The sequence below is a fragment of the Barbus barbus genome, assembly GCF_936440315.1.
Source record: "Barbus barbus genome assembly, chromosome: 1".
NCBI classification, from domain to species: Eukaryota; Metazoa; Chordata; class Actinopteri; order Cypriniformes; family Cyprinidae; genus Barbus; species Barbus barbus.
The window spans coordinates 9,489,767-9,515,598 of NC_136729.1; the positions used below are offsets into that span (position 1 = coordinate 9,489,767).

Genomic DNA, 25,832 nt, shown 5'->3' on the forward strand with positions numbered 1-25,832 from the left:
GGCTGCTGGAAAAACAAAACAAAACTGGAAAATAAAACATTATTTCTCATCAGAATTGCAGCCTATTTGCACGCTGAAAATTGGCACGTCATCATAATTTTAACCACAAATCCCAAAAAAAAAAAAAACCACAATGAGCAACAGAGTTCAAAAAGTAGAAAAGGAAGTTTTTCCACATTTAGACAAACACGCCTAACTCACCTTCCCTTGACAATGGCTAAGGATCAGTCTGTACAGTTCCAGGATGTCGGCCTGTAGGTTGGGTGGTGCGCCGCCCGGCTCGGTGCCCACAGAGAGGGTGTAGGTGTTCAGAGAGGGGTGGTGCTGCACCACAGGACTGCCCGAGGAGGAGAGCTGCCTGAGTGTCTCAACGCCAATGTCTCTCTCAAAACCCTCCCTAAATCAAAACAAGCCATCAGATGAACAGGATATGCTCAAACTTTTCTATTCCAGCTTTAAACAAAATAACACCCTGCTGTCATCAAATGTACTGTAATTAAATTTCAACTCTTTCGCCAACTCAAGATTGTTAATAATAAGAGGTAATGGTTAAAATCTGGGCCTAGAGCATTGACTAATACTGGGTGGAGTGATTTTTGTCACAAGAAAGCAACTGTCACTGCTGTCTGAAGCAGCATGCAGCAGATTATTATTATTATTATTATAACCTTTATTTTACCAGGAAAAACACATTGAGATTAAAAATCTCTTTTACAAGAGCATCCTGGCCAAGATTAACAGTAACACAGCTCACGGGGGGTTAACATATAACATCCATAACATCAAGTAACATCCATAAATTACACACATGCACACAAACAAGCATATCAATACACAACTAGTCAAAACATCTACAGCCCAATGTTTCTGTCTCCAAGTTATTTAAAAACCCTTTAAAAATATCTAGTGACACCAGCTCCTTAAAATGTAATTTAATTTGCAAATTATTCCAAGCAAAGGAAGCAGCAAATTTAAAATACTTTTTTCCCCAATTCAGTACGTACCACTGCAACAGACAATAAGAAAAATTCCTGGGACCGAAGGCTATAATTGCGAACAGATTTTTTACAGATATAAGTATTAAGATATGAGAAAAGTAAACCCAGGATAGATTTGTAAATAAAAACGTGCCAGTGTTTTAACCTACGGATGGACAAAGCAGACCATCCAACCCGGGCATACAACTCACAATGATGAGTAAAGGTCTTAAGATTTGTTATAAACCTCAGTGCACCATGATAAACAGTGTCTATAATATGTATATATATCACATCACCATAGTCCAATACAGACATAAAAGTGGCAGCAACAAGCTTCTTTTTTGCCTCAAAGGAAAGGCAGGATTTAATTCTGAAATAGAAGCTCAAGGTCACTTTCAATTTTCTCACCAATTGCTGGACATGGGGGCCAAAGGAAAGAGCATCATCAATTAAAAACCCAAGATACTTATACTGAGACACAAATTCAATCTCCAAACCTTGAGAAGTTATAATAGAAGGAGGATTATGAGGAATTGATTTTGATTTAGAAAACAACATAAATTTTGTTTTATCTGCATTTAAAACTAGTTTTAGATCGAATAAATTTCGCTGAACAATATTAAAAGCAAGCTGTAACTGTGAAAGAGCCAGATTAGGTGTGGATGCTGAACTATAAATTACTGTGTCATCAGCATAATAATGAAAATGTGTATTATTAACATTTTGATCAATATTATTAATATATATAGTAAATAGGAGCGGCCCTAGGACCGACCCCTGTGGCACACCTTTAGTTACATTAAATGAACTAGAAATAAAACCATCTGCCTGTATACACTGAGTTCTATTAGAGAGATAATTATTAAACCAACCAATAGCATCTTCAGATAATCCGATACTGACAAGACGTTGTATCAACAAAGTATGATCAACAGTATCAAATGCTTTGGACAGATCAATGAATAAAGCTGCACAGTGTTGTCAACTGATTCAATAAAATCATTTAGTAATTTTAAGGCTGCAGTAGTAGTACCATGTTGTTTTCTAAAACCAGATTGAAAATCAGACAGGATATTATTAACAGAAAGAAAGTCCTTTAGTTGATTATTAACAAATGATTCAAGGATTTTGGCAAGGACAGACAACTTTGAAATGGGCCGTTATTTAGCTGTGTAGGATCTCCACCTTTAAACAGGGAAAGAACAAAAGCTGATTTCCATATAGATGGAATTTCATTTAAAACAAGATAAAGATTAAAAATATAAGTCAAAGGAGGGGCAATAAAATCAGCGGCTAACTAAGATGAAAGAATAATACACAATTAGATCGCTTTAATGTCTCAGCAATAAGATTAAATGGATCTAATGGAGACTTCCTGCTTCTCAGATGTTTCTTGTGTGGGAAAAAAAAGCACTAATTATGTTTCTCAATTAGATTTTAAGGTGATTTTAGATGCCTCGAACAACACAGTGCTGGCCAAAATTATTAGAACACTAGTATTTCCACCAGCTAAAAAATGGTTTTAAGTTAGTTCTTTCCATCTTTTGCTGTAGTGTGTCTGTAGGAAATAGCAGTTTACATTTCCAAACATTTATTTTGCCATTAATTGTAATAATCTAGTGAGATTTTTGTTTGCACAAGGAGTCTGACAACAGCCAGTGCTCCACACAGAGATCTGATCATCATCCAGTCTGTCTGGAGTGACATGAAGAAACAACAAACTGAGACAGACTCAATCCAGAAGAACTGTGGTAACGTCTCCAAGATGCTTCAAGAAACCTACCTGCAAAGCTAACTGAAAAACTTTGCGCAAGTACACCTAGGGTAAAAGCTGCTTTAAACGCTCTGTGTGGAGGTCTGGCTGTTGTCAGACTCCTTATACAAACAAAAATCTCACTAGATTATTACAATTAATGGCAAAACGAATGTTTGGAAATGTAAACTGATATTTCCTACTGACACACTGTTGATGTGAATAAGAGGCTGTGTATAAAAGCGCATCACTCACCGGCTGAAGAGCTCCAGCAAAGCCGCATGTCCTCGACTCTTGGCGATGACCACTGGTGTGGAGCCCTGTTTATTACACAGGCTGAGGGCATCTCGGGCCCCTGGCTGCTTGAGGAGAAACCTGGCCACTTTGAGGAGCCTGCGGCGGGCTGCGAAGTGAAGGAGGGTCTCTTGAGGTTCCAATCCTGAGAGAAATAACAGTATATTTAACATAGTATAGAGAGAAATAACAGTAACAATGTGTGTATGAATATTTTTCTCAATATGTCCTTGTATTTGGACATTGCATTGCATAACAAAATATCACACCAGGTTATATTTGTTTTAAAGAAAAAGAGCACAAGCACAATTTTCTAACATAATTCACTACACAAGTTTGTTAGACAAGGGCAAAGTATTACGATTCAGCAAAGAACCAGACCATGTCAATGAACTAAATATTTAAAAAGATTTGCCACCTGTAATTAACGTCACACTGTAACTGACCTGTGAACTGTCACGTGGCCATTATGAACTCAAAGGAACTGCTCTGATTACTTAGAACCTGATCTGCAATGTCATTTAGGGACGTTTATTTGGCTGCAGATTCGAGACCTGGAATATCATCCAATACATTCTCTTCTAAACTAATGATACCCAAAAAAAGAATGAAAAAAGAGAAAATGGAGACACAAAAAACAGTCACAGGCCAAGAATAACTGGAGATAGTTACACAAAAATATTATTATCTCTCCAAAATAAAGCAGTTCATATTTTACATTATAATACATAAAATATTAAATTAAATGTGGCTGTAAATTGTATTTTTTCATTTTGTAGAGAATGTTAGAAAGAAAGAAAGAAATCAAGCATGGTCCTGATGATCTACTACACTAATGCTATAACGCCCCCTAAAGGATAAACCACATAATAACTACTGTTGAGACAATCCTCCAGTTTGATAATATAAAGTCCTATTGGACAATGCAAACAGATATGAAACATCTCAACCATTGTGTCAAACTGGCAACTTAATAAAGTAGATATACTTTACTTCTGGAATCAAATGGACCACATTAAAAAACAACTACAGAAGAACAGCCTAGGATTGCACATGATTCAACAGACTCATGGACCTACAACCCTATTTGAACCCACAACCTTTTGATTTCCAGCCCAGATCTATGCGCTAGCCTCCACCAAGCTGCACTCACGTATGTTATTCCCCAGCAGGCTCCAGCCAGGGGGTAGCGTGATATGTTTGAGGGCAAGGGACAGACTCTGGTCCAGCTTTTCGCACTCCTGCAGAGGGATCTGATGCTCGTCCAGTAGCAGAGCCTCTTCCAGCAGATTCGTCTGCCCCACTGCGCTCACCAGGAACTGGGCCATGTCGAAGGCCAGGTCCTGTACGAAGTGTAGGTGCTCGGTAGCCAGAGTATGAATGTTACCGTCCGGTCCCGCTGAGCACAGGGTGACCAGCACCGACTCACAGCAGTTATGAGCTTTACAGAGAGGAAAAGATCATGACAGCAGTCAAACACATTCAATACAGTAAATAATAAAGGGAAATGTCAAAAGAAAATTGGGGTAACTGCTGTTGTCAGATATTTGAGCCATTTAGCTGAGCTGGGATAGCAATAATAATAAAAAAAAAATACACCAGCTAATAATTTAAATAAATTAAAATATTAAATTAAATTACAAATAAAAAATGCTAATTACAATAAATAAAAATAAAAAAGATTTTCGGGTTATTGCAGTACTACTGTCAGTACAGACATAGAATTCATGTCTGGAATCATCATACATTTTTTTTTTTTTTACACAATTTATTGTTTAAATAACAGTATTTAGTAAGCTAGTGCTGCAATATCTCATTCCTGGCAGATACAAAAACAACAAGTCCTTATTGCAATGGTAGCTCATCTCCAAGCTATAACTGCTGTGGCTAAAGCCTGTGGTAGGCTACACACAGAGGTGACAGTCAGGTCTCACCACACAAAGTGGCATGTTGACAACCTCCTGAGAAAAAACCCATACTTGCATGTAAAAGCATTTTTAAGAATCCCAAATGTCCTACTAGTGGTATGGACTTCTGTTGTTTTATCCCACTCTCTAAACAGTTCCTCAAATAACATTCAAACCAACTGACATACATTTAATTAACGCTTAAAATGAAAATATCTCTCTACGCAATATTACTACATTTTTTCAGTGCACATGACTGTGTTACTTATCAGCTACATGACAAAACAGTAAACAGTAAAAATATGATGTAACTTCTATTTCCAGAATAATCAGCTGTCCCATTAACACACTTTACAGCAGAGAAATGCAAGAACAGGATATCAGTTTTAGAAATATTTAAACACCATAATTTCACATATTTCAGAGTGAAACAATGTTAATTAAGGACAAATGTAGACCCAATTTCATCTAAAAAGTGATTAAATACTGCAATGTTACTGGTTAATGTAATTTGTCCCTGTAATTTTTTGATGACAAGAAAATAATGATTTTTCTTCTTTTTTTTTTTTTTTTTTGGTAATGTCACTGACATCCAAGATGTTAATGAGTTTGTTTCTTCATCGGAACAGATTTGGAGAAATGTATCATTCCATCACTTGCTCACTAATGGATCCTCTGCAGTGAATGGGTGCCGTCAGAATGAGAGTCCAAACAGCTGATAAAAACATCACAGTAATCCAAACACGACTCCAGTACATCAATTAACATCTTGTGAAGTGAAATGCTGCATGTTTGTAAGAAACAAATCCATCACCCATTATTTTTAACCACTGCTTCCGGATATAATACGAGTCCTCTTTTCATAATATTATGAAAAGAGCATTATGGATTATGGACTTGTATTTTGGCCGTGTAGCTTTTCACTTCACAAGATGTTAATTAATGGAGTCATGTGGATTATTGTGATGTTTTTATCAGCAGTTTTGACTCTTATTCTGACGGCACCCATTCACTGCAGTGGATCCATTGGTGAGCAAGTGATGTAATACTACATTTCTGATGAAGAAGCAAACTGATCTACATCTTGGATGGCCTGAGAGTGAGTAAAATTGCTGAAAATGTTCATTTTTAGGTGAACTACTCCTGGTATAATTAAGTAAAAGGTCAATTTTCACGCTGACTTCAATGCAAAAGCCATATAAGCACAAAAACTAGATTCACAATTGCCAAACACGGTCTACCCCTGTAAGCTCCCTCCATCAGTGGATCAACTCTCACTATGGGACTGAGCGACACCATGTTCATTCTGACTCAATCCACCAGAGTCCTTAATAGGATCACCAAGCAAACAGGTTTTGTTGACAGGAACAAGTGCTGCCACCTCTGTTTGGCTGGAGACAAACACTGTCTGCAGTGAGGACTTACATGAGGGTTAATTCATATAACATGATCTTTGATAGGAACCTATAGCTTAAAACACATATTATGTATATGTGCATGAGCTAAATGAGTAAACAGTGCTCATTTTTATCTGCCAAAAGACATGTCTTAAAAACAGCACAGAGGGCATCATGTTCACCCAATTCATCTTCCCCCAACTGAGTAAACAAAAAAAGTGAAAAAGTCTCTAAATTCACAGTCAGAAGAACATTTAAACATTCATCACTAGAACTCACAGTTAACAACCACATTCCTCAACTTCGATATTTGGCAAAAAGTTAATGTGACTGTAATTTCATAATCCATCTGAAATGTGGTGTCATTTTTCAATGCTAAAATACTTTATCTTGTCCCCGTTTATGCAGAGAAAACAAAGTAATTTATAGCTTGATTTATTTTTTTGTAAAGTGTTTTTAAAATATTAACCCACCAGACGTACAGTAAGTACAGATGCACAATATATCATATCAATTATGGGCCGATGTATTAACAGTTTCAGCTCAGCTGATATTGGATATTTAAAATATTTTATTTTAAGATTAAGCTCATTGATTTATTATTACTAAATTAAAATGAAAAATAGGGCTTTTAAAGATTTTTAAAACCTTTTTAAAGCACTTCAATATTAAAGCATGAACCTCTTGGAGAGTGATTTCACTTTAAAAATGCATGTTAAGTTTCATTTATATGTGCTTAATTGTATTTTTTAAACAAACTAGTATACATTTAGGCCTATAATAGAGCTGCACGATTAATCGTTAAAAGATCGCGATCTCGATTCAAATACCCACACGATCTAATTTCTAAATGACAACGATTCGCCCGTGTCTATTAAAACTTTGAAAAAATCATACCGGAACATTCAAATCTGCATTCGCGCTGCTGCTGATCCAGAGAGCAGACAGTTAACGTGTTTAGGTAAGAAAAAGTTTCACAAACAGTCTTTTCAACTACACAGTATTATTTCTGTCTTGCAGTCATTCATAGAAATACTGGGATAAAAGTTTATAGTTCGGCTACAAACATTGATATCTATGGTAGCAAACAAAATAGAGCCACTCATCTTTTGAAAGTAAGTGAAGCGTCGATGCATCGTTTCGCCACTAGGTGTTGACAAGTGACTGTTAAAAAATTTATTTGTCATTGAATCATTCATTCGAGATTCGTTCAAAAACACTGATTCATCCATTAATGAAACAAGTGAGGTATGAGTGAGTCATTGAATAATTAATACAAACCAGTTTTTCATCATTTTAATACTAAAAATTGGTGTATTAAATACACTATATTTTAAATACATATACCCCAGGTTTCACAGACAAGGCTTAAGCCTAGTCCTAGTCTAAACTGTAAATCTGCGCTGTTTCAACTGAAATAAACGTGCACTGACTGATCTTAAAATATATCAGTGCCTTTGATTTGTCTCAAGATGCACACCAGTAATGTTTTTTTTTCCTAAGCATGTTTATAAAAATTGCTTAAAATGTCTTAATTGAACTATGATTTAATCCTGGCTTAGTCTAAACCCTGTCTGTGAAACCGGGCCACACTGTATTATAGATTAAAATGTTTAATAATTCATTTAAATTAAACATTTAAATTAAACACTTTTAAATAGACTGCAGCAATTAATATTTAGTCACACATTATTTTGTTTAGTTCAGAATCGTGATCTCTATTTGAGACAAAAAAAAATCGTGATTCTCAATTTATCCAGAATCGTGCAGCTCTATTGGAGATTGGCTATATATAAAATAAAAAAGGAAAAAAAAAAAAAACATTTATCGTGATTACAATACTTGTGCATCCCTAATAATAACTTTGGCTCAGTCCATATACAGTTTCTTTGTAGTGCTAGTGACTACTAGAGCACCAAATTTTATAGCAAACTTCATTCTAGGACAAGCATTCCCATACATTTTTGTCAGCCAAATCCAAGATATTTTAAGCATATCCTGAGATTTTAAGATCATTAATTTAACAACACATTTGCATTTCAATGGTTCTCTGATGCTGGACAATGTCGTTTGACATGCAGGAAAACAATTAAATATGATATCTTTTTTTTTTTTTTTACCCCTGCAGTTCCCTCACAAACCCCAATTCGATAAACTCTGTTTTAGGAGTGTTTTTGGGTGTAACAAAAATATCCTTTTCAACAGGAAAAAGGTGGAGAGGTCACGGTTGGGATGCAGTTGGCTATAACATCACAGATCTAAGGGCCCAGTAGTGCACTCACCTGGACACACAGCCTGAAGGGTGGCATGGTTGACCTTCAGTGTGCTGGTAAGATGTCTCTGAGCAGAGCCGGTGAACAACAGGAAGAACTGCACCTCCCCCTGTTCTCCTTCACCGAGCGCCTCATCACAGAGCTGAACTGTTAGCACACACTTGCCCTGACACAGGAAAAGAGAGAATTGTGAAACACAAAATTGTGTTTATGAATAAGAATTGAATATATTATTGGGCAAAAGCACAAATAAAATGCCAAACTGATCCAAGCTTCCACCGGTTCCAAACCCTTTTTATTGAATGACATGTTCATTTTCTGCATTTTCAACAAACTTGATCATTAATCTACGGTTTGAAAAAAACAAATGAATCATTTCTACATGATTTATTAGACAGAGGCACTTGATTAAAGTGAAAGGTTTGCAAAAAGTATACTTTCCTTGCTTTTAAATGGAACCCTTCATATATTTTTAACCCAAGAACTCAGAGTTAAATGCAATGAAAAATAACTGAAGTTGTGGTTACAACAGGATATCACACTCGTGTTGGTCTGCACAGATTAGCACAGATAGCAGTGAGACTTTAACAGCACACACCCTGATGTTCTACATGAGAAGCTCCCTTCCTCCTGTGACACTTTCACAAATTAACTAAAAAAAAAAAAAAAAATCTATATAAATAATATTCAAACAACATGTTCACAGTTTTGCTCAGTGGCCAACGGAACCACCATGGCAAAAGTCATTATGTATTTATACTGTGACTTTATCACATATGTGACCGTGGACCACAAAACCAGTCTTAAGTCGCTAAGGTATATTTGTAGCAATAGCCAAAAATACATTGTATGGGTCAAAATTATAGATTTTTCTTTTATACCAAAAATCATAAGGACATTAAGTGAAATATTCCATGAAGATATTTTGTAATTAATTTTGATTAGTAATGTGCATTGCTAAGAACTTCATTTGTAACAGTTTTTCATGGTTAAAGAATGCAAAACGAATGTGCCGATCTTAAGAGCTTTTTAAACTTTTTTAAGGGGTCATATCATATGATACGATTTCATGTTTTCCTTTGTCTTTGGAGTGTTACAAGCTGTTTGTGCATATATAAGATCTGTAAAGTTGCAAAGATTAAAGTCTCAAACCCAAAGAGATATTCTTTATAAAAGTTAAGTCTCGTCCACGCCCTCCTAAAACGCCTCATTCAAACACACCCCCACATGTCTATGTCACGGTGTTGAAAGATTTGCATAACACTGCACAAATGTATACGCAATGAAAGAAGGCGTAACTTTTATTCTAACTGTAGTATTGTTGTTGCCGCCACCATGTCCTGGAACTGTGTTTCGCTGTGAAAGCGAAAGTACTTTGTTTGGCCTTCCAAATGAGTACATAACTAAAAATCAGTGGTTAAGTTGTATTTACAACACTGTTCCAGAACAGTACAACGCAAATATTCGAGTGTGTGCAGCACATTTTACGGAGAACTGTTTCCTGATCCTGGAAGAGAGTAGCCTACAATGTGAACACTATGAATGGCTGTGAACACTATAAAGTGGAGCAATTCCAACTTTGCAAGAACAGTCTGGTGCTTCTGACTCACAGCCTAGAAGTACGATTTGATATTTAAAGAATTTGCTACTGACGATTCAAACGCGAGTTGAGCAGTGTAGAGTAGTGCTTGTTTGGCGTTTCTACGATCAGAAATACAGACATGGTGTTATGTTTACGTGGCACGTATGAGTCATTATAATCAGTAATTATGTCCTCACTGAATGCAACAAATGCCTCATTTATAAAGGGTTTTATTGCTTTAGTCTCATCGCGCCGGGACACGGCATCACAACATGGTAAGGGGCGTAACATTTCAGTCACAGGCTTGAGGTATTCAGCCTATCACAATGCACTGGATAGCTGGCCAATCAGAGCACACCTCGCTTCTCAAAACGATGAGCTTTGTAAAAATTGAGCTTTCCAGCAAAGCTCAAAATTTCAGAAAGGCGGAGCATAGAGGAGCAGCAATAATGTACAATATGTGGAAAATAATGTGTTTTTTGAACCTCAAACCACATAAAGACATTGCATTACACCAAATACACAAAATAATGTTCTTTTTAGCAACATCATATGACCCCTTTAAGAACATAAATGTCCAATGAACCATGACATAGTCAACTCAAGAAACCGATAAAGTAGAATTGATAAGTAGAGTGTTCTTCGCTGAACTTAAAGTGCTAGAAAGAAGCATTAAAAACTTTGGTTCATGGCAAAGTCCTTTGCGTTACAGCAACATAAAGGGTTTTTGAGTTTCGATGGAGGCTGTCCTATGGTACGATTGCCAATCAGATAAAATGTAAATCTGAGCTGCATACCGACTCCTGAAATTATTTCAGGAGAAGAAAGATGTCTATGGGAATAAAGACACAATAAGGGGTGTCACACATACTTCTGTGCTCAAAACCGTCCTAATCCGTCCTCTATCACTATCACCATTGTATCCATTCATCTCAGTCCTTTGGATAATCTAATATCGTTTCAGCAGTTATTTATAGACATTAACACAAAGATAAGTGTCTTTGAACCCTCGTCGGATTTCACAGCAGTGGAGGAAAAATCCCTTCTCATTGTTGACTGTACGCCCTACGTCAGATGGGCCTCTTGTGATAGTAACACAATACCGGTCATGCATCCTTCCCGCTGCTCGACTCACTTTCTGTTCTTGTAAGGCGCTGACAGTCATATTCTCCTTTGGGATCTAGATTAGCCATATTCCCTAGGAAGCATTCAATCAGGGGTCACCGTTATCCTAAATGAGAATGTTATTGATTTTTCAAGATCTGTGTTGAAGTCGACTGAAAGGACAGCAGACTTTGAGCAGATTGGCAAAGCCAAACAGTTTTTAACTGGGTTCTGCTTATATTATTGCAGAAAATGTACGTTAAAACACTTTCTTCTATTTCAGCTTTATGAGACAACTACAGGTGCATCTCAGAAAATTAGAATATGGTGAAAAAGTTCATTTTTTCTTGTAACTTTCTTTCAAAAAGTGAAACTTTCATATATTTTAGATTCATTACATGTAAAGTAAAACACTTCAAAAGTTTTTGTTTTAATTTTGATGATTTTGATGATTAGAGCTTGAGGTAGAGTCTCCCTCCACCCATCCTCACCACATTCTACAGAGGCACCATTGAGAGTGTGCTGACCAGCTGCATCACTGTCTAGTACGGGAACTGCAGTGCTGCTGACCGCAAGACCCTCCAGCGGACAGTGAACACAGCTGCAAAGATCATCGGTGCCCCTCTCCCCTCCATCCTGGACATTTTCCTTACACGATGCTCCAGCAAAACCAACAGCATCGTGAAGGACTCCACCCATCTCTCCCACAGTCTCTTCCAGCTCCTACAATCAGGAAGACGGTACCGGAGCATCAGAGCCCGCTCCGCCAGACTGCTCAACAGCTTTTTCCCCCAGGCTGTGAGAGCTCTGAACTCAAACCACCCCGCCCCCCCCCCTCTGAAACCCCATGCAAACCCCTACCTGCTGAAACATGGACCACACCCCACCCCAAACACCCCCCCCCCCCCCCCCAACCTTACCACACCAAAGAAAAAAACTGCATAGAACTTTTTTTTGTGCAATTCGAAATGTGCTACACACAGGTGAGTGGGCCTGTACAAACCACCTGTAGTAACACGCTCTCCTCTATGTGCACTAGACACTTTACACACACTGCTGCGTGAACACAATCCCACAAAAGACTCAGCAATATATGTATGTTTACGTGCTCATGCACTACAAATCATCCTGCACTGTTCCCCAACCAGCTGCTTGACTCAAAATGTCGCTCTTTGCACATGTACAGTATTTGTGAAGCATTCGTATAGTTTGTATTTTTTTATCTTCTATTTTTTTGTTTGTATAGGGTAAATATTTATATATAGTATACTTATAGTTTAAATCTGTCAGTAGGTTAGTTGTGTATAGGTTTATAGTGTTTTTACTTCATTGTTGTATGTCTGTATTTATGTAGCACCATGGTCCTGTGAGGCACGACATTTCATTCCACTGTATGTCCCCACATGTAGCGGAATGACAATAAAGCTCAACTTGAACTTGAACTTGAACTTGCAGCTCATGAAAGTCAAAAATCCAGTATCTCAAAATATTAGAATATTGCCTAAGATCAATCAAAAAAAAGGATTTGCAAAACAGAAAAGTTCAAGTTCTTTAAAGTATGTTAATTTGTGCACTCAATACTTGGTCGGGGCTCCTTTAGCACAAACTCCAGCATCAGTGAGGAATGGCATGGAAGCGATCAGCCTGTGGCTCTGCTGAGGCACTATTGAGCCTTCAGCTCGTCTGTATTGCTGGATCCACTGTTTCTCATCTTTCTCTTGAAAATATCCCATAGATTCCATATGGGGTTCAGGTCAGGCATGTTGGCTGGCCAATCAAGCACAGTAATATCATGGTCAGCAAAGCACTTGGAAGTGGTTTTGGCACTGTGAGCAGGTGCTAAAGTCCTGCTGGAAAAGCAAATCAGCATCTCTATAAAGCTTGTCAGCAGATGGAAGCATAAAGTGCTCCAAAATCTCCTGGTAGACGGCTGCACTGACTCTGGACTTGATAAAACACAATGGACCAACACCAGCAGACGTCACGGCACCCCAAATCATCACTGACTTCAGAAACTTCACACTGGACTTCAAGCAGCTTGGATTCTGTGCCTCTCCACTAGGTGTGTAACGATATACTGGTATGACGGTCTATCGCGGTTTGAACGTACACGGTTATCATAGCATAAACATTTGCATATCTACGGTTTAAAAATTAATGAAACAAAAAATATAATAATCTCACCCGCGCATATGCAATTTATGTTGGCTGCTTCACTCTGCTGAAATGACAGAGATTGTATCTAATTTCCATCCCCCGCCGAAAAAAAGTTTAAATTTGCAGTATGGGAATACTTTGGATATTAAAAAAACAATAAAAAAAAAACAAACAAACGTGGGGTTGTCCTTGAGGACGAATCCAATTTGCAAAAAATGTGGACGCAAAGTGGCTGCAAAAGCAGGCAATACATCCAACATGTTCGCTCTATTCGTGGACATCACCCCTCCGTGCAGATAAAGGTATGCCGCATTTATAACAAGTTATAAGGCCGTATAATTTCCGTGATGCAGAGGGAATGCTGGTGCAGTCGTGAACATGGGATTTACAGTATAACATTAACGAGGTTGTCTCTTAAAACGCACAATCTGATGGATTGATAAATCAAAAGTAGATACGAGTGGCGCCGTTTTATCTACTACATACTGAAGTATGCATGCATGACACTAATGGTGTTTTCAGTGTCTATATAAACATGAACATCAGCAGAGCTGCTCTGAGAGAAAAACAGTTTTGAGAAAAACAATTGTCAAATACACTAAACTCAAAGGTCTGCTACAACCAGTCAAAATAAAAGTTCAATTTAACTTGAAGTCCTGACAGAAATAAATTAGCATTGTACAATGTACTTAAAAGTTATGATAATAACAATATTCTTTATAATAATTTATTTATTTAAACATTATTTAAGGAATATCATGTTTGTCCATGTTTTAACTTAGGCTACGTCCACACGAAGACGGGTTTCTCCGTATCCAATCTTTTTTTTTGCCTCAAATTCTGTAAACACGGAGTCATCTCAGGAAATAGCTGCGTCCACACGGAATCACTGAAACCGACTGAAAACGATGTAGTAAACATGCAATTCTGCCACAGAGATACACAAAAAAACAGAGAAGACTTGGACCATGTGCGTAAACCTTGCGCGCTGAATATAAACTAACACACAAAGCAGGAGATTTTGCTTTAATAAAACTAATGAGCTCAGTAGGTTCTGCAGCACGAACACAGGCACGTAGTCTGACATTGTTGTTGTTGTTGTCGCTGTTATGTGACGTAGCGGTGTCTGATTAGGGGCCAGACGTGGGCTGATGACGTCATCGTTTCAGAAAATATACGGATTCGCCGTCCACACGAAAACATGAAACCGGCGTTTTCAAATTTATCCACCCTGGGACCCGGTTTCAAAAATGATCGGTTTCACTCTTCGAAAACGCCGGTTTCGTGTGGACGAAACGCCTATACGGTAAAAAATGTATGCGTATACAGAGAAACCCGTCTTCGTGTGGACGGGGCCTTAGAATACCTCTGTTGTGCAGCACTTTGCCAAAAATAAGTGGTTAAATTTTCATTTGATAACATTTTAAAACATTAATTAAAATGTTAAAGTGTGATATAGATATACATAAGGCTTATGGCTTTATTTTGTAATTGTTTTTTTGTTTTTTCCTCACAAGGGGGGGCTTACTTTCATTAAAATTATTTCAAGTTTGTTGCAATAAAGGATTTGTTCACTCAAATAACTTGTTCTTATTCTTTTAAGTCATTGTTACTGATAAAAATGGTTTAATATATACTGTGAAACCGTGATATTTTCTGAGACGATTATCATACCGTGAAAATCTCATACCGTTACAACCCTACTCTCAACTCTTCCTCCAGTCTCCAGACCTTGATTTCCAAATGAAAAGCAAAATGTATTTTTTATCTGAAAAGAGGACTTTGGACCACTGAGCAACAGTCCAGTTCTTTTTCTCCACAGCCCAGGTAAGACGCTTCTGACGTTGTCTCTGGTTCAGAAGTGGCTTGGTAGCCCTTTTCCTGAAGACGTCTGAGCGTGGTGACTCTTGATGCACTGACTCCAGCTTCAGTCCACTCCTTGTGAAGCTCTCACAAGTGTTTGAATCAGCTTTGCTTGACAGTATTCTCAAGCTTGCGGTCATCCCTGTTGCTTGTGTTCCTACCCAAATTCTTCCTTCCAGTCAACTTTGAATTTAATATGCTTTGATACAGCACTCCTTGAACAGCCACCCCTTTCAGTAATGACCCTCTGTGACTTACCCTCTTTGTGGAGTGTCATCAATGTCTGGATCATTACCAAGTCAGCAGTCTTCTCCATTATTGTGGTTTCAAAGAACAAGAGATATCCTGAATTTATACTGTAGGGATGGTCATTAATTGAAACTCAAATGTAAATATTCTAATATTTTGAGATACTGATTTTTGACTTTCATGAGCTGTAAGCTCTAATCATCAAAATGAAAACAAAATTTTTTTTGAAATGTTTTACTTTACATGTAAAGAATCTAAAATATATAAGTTTCACTTTTTGAAATGTTACAAGAAAAAATTAACTTTTTCACCACATTCTAATTTTCTGAGCGAGCCATCTGTTAATTGATCTGTTTGAGCATCTTGATTTCTTACATTTTATCTGACTGTCAATCGTACCATAGGACATCCTTGTGGTCTATGGAGGGTCAGAGAGCTCTCGGATTTCATCAAAAATATCTTAATTTGTGCCCCGAAAATGAACGAAGGTTTTACGGGTTTGGAACAACATGAGGGTGAGTAATTAATGACAGAATTTTCATTTTTGGGTGAACTAACCATTTAAACACACAATTCTGTCTAGTTAGAAAAAAAAAAAAGCATTTCCATCCATAAAAGATTTGACTGAGCAAATAAAGAGAAATGCAAAATAAACAGAGGATACTTACATATAATGGGGCTTGACAAGGACTAAGTTTCATGACTCTGGACACTGAAAAGATAAAAAAAAAAAAAGCATGTCAATGCAAATCAGATCAACCAGAATACTGATGCTGCTTTCAGCTCAATTATAAAAGGTTTATAACTCGATAAGTTTGAGCATGAAAATAGCCTCAGCAACTGTGGATCCAATTCAAATTAGCACCTCTACTGAAAATATAACAGCTGATAAACAACACTTCAGGCCTAAAAGATATTCATGAGTGTGACTCACACCTCAGTGAATGCAAGACACGCTAAAATACACTGCCAACTCACAAGCCTGTAATTAGCAGAAAAGTGATGCATTTAAATGTCTAAGGGAAGAACAAGTTCATGGGCGAATCTCACGCAACATGTCAAAATGATGTCCTGGTCATATTTCACTCCATAAATCAAAAGAATGAGACAGGACATTATATTCTGAACATTTTGAATTACAAAAACACCCATTAACGCATTACGTTAATCATAAGTTGGTATAGAAGTGTGCTTAATTTACATGAAAATAATGTCGCAAATTAACAGAAATCTTGGTCCTAAAGTATAGGCTTAATTTTGTTCATGCAGAATATCTTTTAGTTTTTGGACATTTATAAGCAGCTTCATAGACTATACAAATTTTTTAATTATCAAACAGACTTACATGCAAACCATCGGTCATCCATTCTTTCATTGGTTAAAACAGCGCTGCTATATTTAAGGTGAAAGGATAAAGAGACCGCCAATAATACCCATCCTAATCCTATTCTCCTGCAGTCACGTTGATCTACATTCCCTCTTCACACAGTCTTCACATTTTACCTTTAATATCTGATTTTGCAATGCAAATTACTTTGTTTTCTACAATAGAAAACATATCAGCACGTTTACTTGAGATGCGTAATTGTGTAATAAGTTTTGTTTTCAGAAAATACACCTTTACAAAATGTTCTTGTGCATTGACTTTTTTGTAAGCATAAATCTAACAATTTTTTGTAAGGGTTAGGGTTATCCTAAAAACAAGAAAAAAAAATTCCAATGCAGTAAGAAATTTAATTTAAGAACATTCCTTGGTTTTGCTTCTAAACTAAATGCATCTTGCTTTAAGTTCAAGTAGAGAAGTAGATATTTTACTGAAAAACAAGACAATAACCATATAACCATACATATTTACTAAATCGTATTAACTGAAACATTGAAACAAGCATTTTCTTTAGCTGCTTTGGAACGATATGTATTGTTAAAGCACTATAGAAATGAACTTGAATTTAACGCAAATTAATATGCACAAATTTTGCATGCATTTTTTCACACACAATGTATGATTTATCACTAACTTGTGTAATAGATTACATTCTAAATCAAGAATAAATAATCAAACTGTGGAACAATTTTTTTTTTTGGAGGAGGGGTTGTGGATACTTCATCTTCAAATATATATATATATATATATATATATATATATATATGTGTGTGTGTGTGTGTGTGTGTGTGTGTGTGTGTGTGTGTGTGTGTGCGCGTGCTGTGTAGGTCAAATACACTATTCTTATCCATACAGAATAAGAGTGAAACGCTTGGCTGAACCTGAATGCAGTAATGATGACCAGTGAAACTGCCTTTAAGTTGTCTAACATTTCAATTCAGTTCACCTGCTGTAAGATGATATATACCTACATAAGCTTATACCGTAAATACTTTGCGATGCATGAGTTAATCTACATCAAAGGAGAAACATGGCTTCCCACCTTGAGGTGTGGCTCTTCTGGGTTCTTTTCATAATGTTCTATTGCACAAAGAGCAATGGCATGCAGCAACAATTTAAAAGGGGAAGTTGATTCATCACACACAGGCACTGCTGATGTGACAAGAGCAAAGATCAAATATAGATTTCCTCCCAGCTGAAATGGTTAAGGAAACCTCTTTCTCTGACACTGGCATATTTATAATGAACAATACTGACTTCATATGGACGTAAGGAAATAAGCAAACCTTGAGACAAACCCGAGTTTGACCCTACAGCATGGGCATTATATGAACTGACTGAGGCAAAGCTGTTATTAAACAGCACAATTTTAGTTTTCTTTAGCAGCAAATCAGCATATTAGAATGATTTCTGAAGGATCATGTGACACTGAAGACTGGAGTAATGGTGATAAATTCAGCTTTGCATCACAGGAATAAATTACATATTAAAATAAATGAAAATAGAAAATAGTTAAAATTGTAATTACATTATTTCAAAACTTACTGCAAAAGGATAGGAGTTAAATATCAAGTTCGAGCACTAGAGAATTACTGGAAAACCTATTAGCATGTTTGACCCTCAAGCAAGGCACTCCATCGCATGATGATCCATGAGGATCCTGCAATTAACGTCTTTGAGGCCTTTTCGAATTACATGCATCTGCAAAATGACAAATTACAATAATTCGATCTGACATAATAATCAGGGAAGCTTATGTGAATTATGAGATAATTATCATGTGTCAAGTCTCTGAATGGAGGTCCAACAGGATTATGACAGGCTTTGGGTGAGGGTTAACCTCAGTGATCAGCATAGTGCAATTTCCTATGGACTTTTGTGCAGCAAAATACAGCACAGTCAATGCTTAAAACAGGCAATAACATGTACTAGCCTTGGTAGAGTAGAAATAATCAGGGCTGCATTAGTGCCTCAGGTGTGAAGATTTAAAGTCTAAAATGTTGCTGAAGTAGCAGCTGCTTTTGTTTTGCGTTTTAATCTTTTTTGCCCCCAAGTGATATAACAAACCCCTACTCTATATTAAAATGCATTTCCATATCAAATATGCCTGTCTTTTTTAAACCAAGCAGAGTAATTGTCCACACACTAGGAGTAATTTCATACAAAAGACCACAATATGCATGCATATAAGTCTAAATCAAATTCTAGATAGTAAATTAGTTGAATAAGAATGATTATAAACCCTAGTGGTTTCTGATATTATATATGATATGAGATATTATATGAGATGATATGACCGTTGTTCTCAGAGAGTGGGCGGCAACCCAAGAACGAGCCTCGAGTTCGATCTGACAACAGGAAAAACAATGCAAAATTCATATAAAGAAACAAAGCAACAAAGAGATTCTGCTATAACACTATGTGCTTATATAGCATGTTATACACATTGCAGATTTAATATTGGAGGGGGGGGCTAATCAAACAAGGAAGTATTTTGTATTAATAATGACGCATCAAAATGATTTTTTAACAAAACCAAATTTAAAGTTTTAATTTAGTCGAAAAACAAAGGCAAAACTTAAAATAACGTTAAAAATGTAATTAAATTTAGGTAAGTGGGTAATTTAACTATTTATTATTCAGGGTGTTGTGTTATTAAAGAAATAGTTAATCCATAAAATGAAAATTTGCTGAAAATATATTCACGCTCAGGCCATCCAAGATGTAAATGAGTTTGTTTTTCATCAGAGCAAATTTTGAGAAATTTAACATTGCATCACTTGCTCACCAATGGATCCTCTGCAGTGAATGGGTGCCGTCAGAATGAGTCCAAACAGCTGATAAAAACATTACAGTAATATACACGACTTCAGTCCATCTACTGACATCTTGTGACGTGAAAATGTGTGTTTGTAACAAACAAATCCTTTATAAAAGGTGTTTAACCATCCATTTCAGTGGAAAAAATCCACCCCTTGTTGTCCTCATACACAGCTGTATTTATTTTGGACTGTTGCTTGTAAATGGTGCATATTTCTCGCCTGATTCTGAAAAGACTACTTTTTCACTGAAGAAAGCAATATAATAGATAGACTTGTGGATGGATGCAATGGTTTAACGTTAAAAACATCTAATTGATGAAATTATTTCTTACAAGAACGCAGCTTTTGGCTTCACAAGATGTCTTATAATGTTTTTATAAGCTGTTTGAACTCTCGTTTTGACGGCACCCATTCACTGCAGAGGATCAATTGGTGAGCAAGTGATGTAATTCTACATTTCTCCAAATCTGTTCCAGTGAAGAAACAAATTCTTCTAAGTTGGCCACACCACCCACTCCTAGTATGAACAACCAAATAAACAGGTTTAGAATATGGGTAGGGCAGTATTTTTGTGGGTTTCAGGCATTATTCAGAATGAAAGGAAGCACTGAAACATACGACATATGACCAAGTTCAATGCGGTCGCTTGCATTGAACTGGCCACATTGTGTGAGCAAAAACTTGACCGTACTATATTGAAAATTGTACAGCTTCAGGTAAATATCTCTGTTTTTGTTGTGGTGTGACGTATTGAAGCACGTGAAACAGTAACACTCAATAGTGACATCTGATACTGGTGTCCCTCACTGACACATGATCGTGTCAATACTGAGCCTGCTTCGTTTTTACATGTGAGAAAAAACTTGGCAAGATCAGCCGGTATAAACACGATTGCTTTAAATACAATTGGAAAGTTCTAAGAAGAAATAACAAACAGAAATTGTAGTCCGTTAACTTGAGTATCGAGATTTGTCATGAATATCATAAGAGCGATATTATGTCAACAATAAACCTGTGTCAATAAGAATGCAATATTATAAATTGTCCTTCTCGGTGTGGAAACTAAGTGTTATTAAATGTCATTTGAGACATAAAGCTTGTTTTATTACTCTGACCTGAAATGACCACACCTTCTGATCAATGCACGTTTTGAAGTGGTTCCTGATCTACTGTAGTTCAAAAGCTGTGGTGAATTTGTAACTGTTTGTAGTCTATAGTTCTCCAGAGAGCCACATCAGTAATGCCTGAGTGAGTGACTGTGTGTGTTTTGGGGGAGGGTCACAGCTGAAAGGTGTGGAGGTGGAGCTTGATGTTTAACTACTTGGTTTCCATAGCAACAATGATTGACACTTCAAAGCGTGAGGGCCACTGTTCTATCCAAGACCATGAGATAAACGTTACAGCTAGAAAACCGCAGCATATTTATCAGCATGCCCATTGAAAACCATCTGTTTAATCAAGATCTCAACCTGCTAAGACAAGCAGCACTTTTATTCCTCAAACACTACCATTCAGAATTATGGAGTCAGCAAGATTTTTTTTTAGAAATGTATACTTTTATTCAGCAAGGACACATTAAATTGTGACAGTTAAGGCATTTATTTTATATTTATATAGCAAACAATTATGTTCTTTCCACTTTCTATTTACCAAAGGATCCGAAAAAATTATTACAGTTTATTCTAATTATTAGTATATTAAAATGATTTGGATCATGTGACACTGCAACGCTATCTAACGACTAGTTCGTGCATATTTTACGAGGTGGCTGATTCGAATGAATTCGTATGACCATACTCGTATGATTTTGTACGATTTGTCTAGACCCCAGTGAAAGGTAGGTTTAGGGGTGGGGTTAGGTGTAGGTCAATCATACAAATTCATATGAATTCTGCAACTCGTACAATTAGCAAAAAAAAAAAAAAAAAAAAAAGTTTAGCAAAAATTATATGAATTTACATGAGTCGGGTTGTACAAGTTTGTACAAATTAGCCACATAGTAAAATATGTACGAAATGCCATGAAATCCGGTTGGACACTGAAGCCTGGAGTAATAATGCTGAAACTTCAGCTTTGCGTCACAGGAAAAAATTACATTTTAAAATATATTCATATAGAAAACAGCTATTTTAAATAGTAATAATATCTAGCTAACTTTTCTGTATTTTTGATCAAATAAATTAGGGATGCACAATATTATCGGGCTGATATCGGAATCGGCAGATGCCGATATTTACATTTAAAGCAATTATCGGCCGATTCCAATATCAGCCCGATAACATTGTGCATCCCTAATTTATTTGATCAAAAATACAGAAAGTTAAAAAAATTATGCCTATAAGTCTCGCCGATAAGAGGAATACATTAACTCACATGTGCTCAGGGTGTGCTAGTGATTAGATCACGTCAGCAGTGTGGCTCATTCTTGAAGCAAAGTTTTGTCTGAATGATGATTAGATTCACTCTTTTGGATTGCAGCATTTAATCTGTGAAACCAGTACAGAATGATGCGTTTGCGATAGAGTAAACAGGCTAATAGCACGTGCAGCAGCAGCCTCCCCTGGGTCCTAAAGCCCATTCGGTAATGCGTTTTAACCTGTAGGGGGCGCTGTTGGCCTACTTCTAATTCAATTAAATGTAAATAGTCGTGACGTATTGTCAAGTATGGTGACCCATACTCGAAATTGGTGCTCTGCGTTTAACCCATCCAAGTGCACACACACAGCAGTGAGTAGTGATCAAATGCACACACACACACACACACACCGTGAACACACACCCGGAGCAGTGGGCAGCCATGCTGCAGCGCCCGGGGAGCAGTTGGGGGTTCGGTGCCTTGCTCAAGGGCACCTCAGTCGTGGTATTGAGGGTGGAGAGAGCGCTGGACATTCCCTCCCCCCACCTACAATCTTTACAACCTTTCGATTACGAGTCCGACTCTCTAACCATTAGGCCACGACTTCCCCTACACAATTAACATTTACACTGTGTTTCTGATTAAATAAAGCAGTAATTGATATCATAAAATAATGAGTATGTTTTGATTTAAAGGTCAGAAGCTATAGCTTGCATGGAAAAAAAGATAATAATTCACAAACATGACACTTGTAAATTAAATCATTTTATAGGCCTATATACTGATTTATTCATTAATGTGTAATATGCTTTATTTTTTAAGCAAATCATAAGCTCTAAAAGATTTTCTGAATTTTTACAACTCTTTTGCTTTAGACCATCTACAAATGTTAATCCTTATAAATAAAATAAAATGTTAACGCTGGGTTAACGCTGCATCTTTCTGGGGGGGGGGGGGAATGCAGCGATTGATATATAGTTTATTTATAGTTATTTTCAAAGCTTCAATGTGCCATCAAAAACCTTCATTAAGGTTTATTTAATTCGAACAAGTTCTTGCTAAAAAAAATAACCAAAATTTAAAATATTTTTGCTTATAATTTTTTCACATGAGAGACTTGGTGTTGTTTCCAAACAAAAAGGAAATATATCGTATCGACCAAAATGATTTGGAAAAATATCGGCATATCGGCAAAAATCCAATATCGTGCATCCCTAAAATAAATGCAGACTTCACCTTTAAAAATAAAGGTTCCAAAAGGGAGTTTTTGCAAAGATGCCATAAAAAAACTGTATAAACTTTATTGTCAGACAAAGTTTGAAATTTGTCTTGCATCATAGCATGTTTCACAATTTCTACCAAACAGATCATCAGATTTTACAATTTCACATAACCAAATAAAAGATTTTGCAATAAACACTACAGGGAGCAAGAAAACATGATTCCTGGAATTTTGATGCCGTGTTCAATTCTTGCACTGCTTGAAGCACAAAAGTGTGTTTTAGACTCATTTGATTAAATCTTGGGACTTTGTAGCACAGATTAGATGATAAAAGTGCAAATGCATTATTCAGCACATGATTCGAGTCAGAAGCAATGCTATTAGCCAGCCCTATGATAAGATAACTCAGGTATATGAGAGGCTGCCCTCAAACTTTGAGCAAATTTTTATTTTGATGTTTTTAACCTAACAAACTCATGATCACAGACATTTTCAGCTCCCAAAAGAGCATTTCAGTAAACAGTTCTTCAAAGAACAATGTTTTTTCTTAGTGTGAAGAACATTTTAATCATCTAAAGACTCCTTTTCTACTATAAAGAACCTTTTGTGCAAAGGAAACTTTAAGATTCTTCACGGAACCATAGAAACCAATAAACATACTTTATTTTTAATAATCTCTTTCAAAAACATTGAAAAATCTTATCGACCCCAAAAATTTGAACGGTAATGTATAATGCACCAGTTCCAGCTTGTGGTTCACTCAGGCTCCCTCCTGTAGGTACAGCTTTGCACTTCATGTGACATATGACTGTATGACGTAACTTAAAACCTGTAACACGATGGAAGTCGTGGCCTAATGGTTAGAGTTGGACTCGTAATCCAAAGGTTGTGGGTTCGAGTCTCGGGCTGGCAGGGATTGTAGGTGGGGGGAGTGAATGTACAGCGCTCTCTCCACCCTCAATACCACGACTGAGGTGCCCTTGAGCAAGGCACCAAACCCCCAACTGCTCCCCGGGCGCCTCAGCATAAATGGCTGCGCACTGCTCCGGGTGTGTGTTCACGGTGTGTGCGTTGGATGGGTTAAATGCAGAGCACGAATTCCGAGTATGGTCACCATACATGGCAGTATGTCACTTCACTTCACTTCACATTTAAACTACTGAAAGTCACCTTTAAAAGAACTTCGACAGGTTTCATGCCACAGGTTTATAATACATAAATTTCATATATTTCTCCTCACATTTTAACAAACTCCTTGGATGACATCTTACCTCAGATCTTGAGAACTCCAAGCTGAGTCCAGCAGAGCTCATAGATCCATTATTTCAGCATATTATGTGAAGCAAACGAACCAAAAAGCACACCTGAATCTTCATGCATCTCAAGTGCATGGCAGGTTAGGTCACAGCGCTGATTACTGCGAGCTAAATGCGGCTTTGTGTTTGGCAGCAGATAAGAGCCGTGTGATGTCATGGGTGGGGGAGGACAAGGAGGCTGTGGCTCAGGTGTCTGTTTCCAAGAGCCACTGCTGCTCGCTGTGCCGCCTGATGCCTGGCTGGTTAATGTTCTCCTACCTGATGCTCTCAAAACCTGCTGTTATTGCTGTTTGGTCCTGCTGTTTTACTCCCTCAGGGAACAGTTACCCTATTTATGAGTCAATATTTACCTGTACTGCCTTTCTGACATCACATTTTAATAACTGAGGAAACCCTGGCAAGAAACACTAAAAACAAACATAACTAATCAATAATAAAAATCAATTGGTCAGTCCACCAGAGATTGAGAAACTAAGTTTCAAGGGAAAGTTTTTGCACTAGGTGGTTCGGCTTTCAATTAAAGCAATTAATTTTCATATGATATCACAATACATGAGCCAATTAATGAAATAAACAAACTTCCATCTAGAGGTAAGCCTAAGTTTCCGATATAGCTGGGTTAAACCACATTATTGTTGATGAAAATAAGAATAAAACACAAAAGAAAAACCTGATTAAACTTTTTACAAACTTAAATTCAACATACAGAATTACCAAATTTTGCCATAAGTTAAATATATTAAGGTTCTGCAATATATAAATATATTGTGGAAACTTATTTCCTGTAGCGCTATACAAATAACTTAAATTATGAATACAGTGGCTATAGTCATTTACAGCTTAGATATTACTGTGCTTTTAAACAGCATTAAAAACTTATTTTTTTTCCCCTTTATTGTGGATTTAAAAATCTCTCAATTTTAGGTCCTAAAAATATAAATAAGAAAAACACAAAGAAAAAAGTATTGAAAAATCAGCATGCTGCAATTTTCAGAATGTATTTTGTATGAACACTGTCATTAATAGGCTTTGTGCACCTGTTGACTTGACTTTTGAGTCCAAGTTCATTTCCTTATAAACGATAAGCCGCCTGACAGAAAAATGTGGAAATATAAAACCTGTTTTGATGTTTGCACGGTTAAGATCACGTCCATAATAACACATGAATCCAGA

General features: G+C 36.8%; 1 protein-coding gene across 3 annotated transcripts in view; it reads right to left on the reverse strand.

Moving 5' to 3' along the window:
• LOC306847622 (A-kinase anchor protein 13-like) overlaps positions 1-25,832 on the reverse strand; it is an 83,526-nt gene that overhangs the window by 57,256 nt on the left and 438 nt on the right. For all 3 annotated transcript variants that reach the window (XR_013782171.1, XM_079381670.1, XM_079381669.1), the window contains exons 2-6: positions 16,228-16,271; positions 8,614-8,770; positions 4,181-4,468; positions 2,989-3,172; positions 202-397 (exon numbers count right to left, since the gene is read on the reverse strand). Coding sequence is in view for 2 of the 3 variants with exons in the window: in XM_079381670.1 (XP_079237796.1) it covers positions 202-397; positions 2,989-3,172; positions 4,181-4,468; positions 8,614-8,770; positions 16,228-16,260 (858 nt within the window). In the remaining variant the exon portion in view is untranslated. The remainder of the gene's footprint in view (positions 1-201; positions 398-2,988; positions 3,173-4,180; positions 4,469-8,613; positions 8,771-16,227; positions 16,272-25,832) is intronic.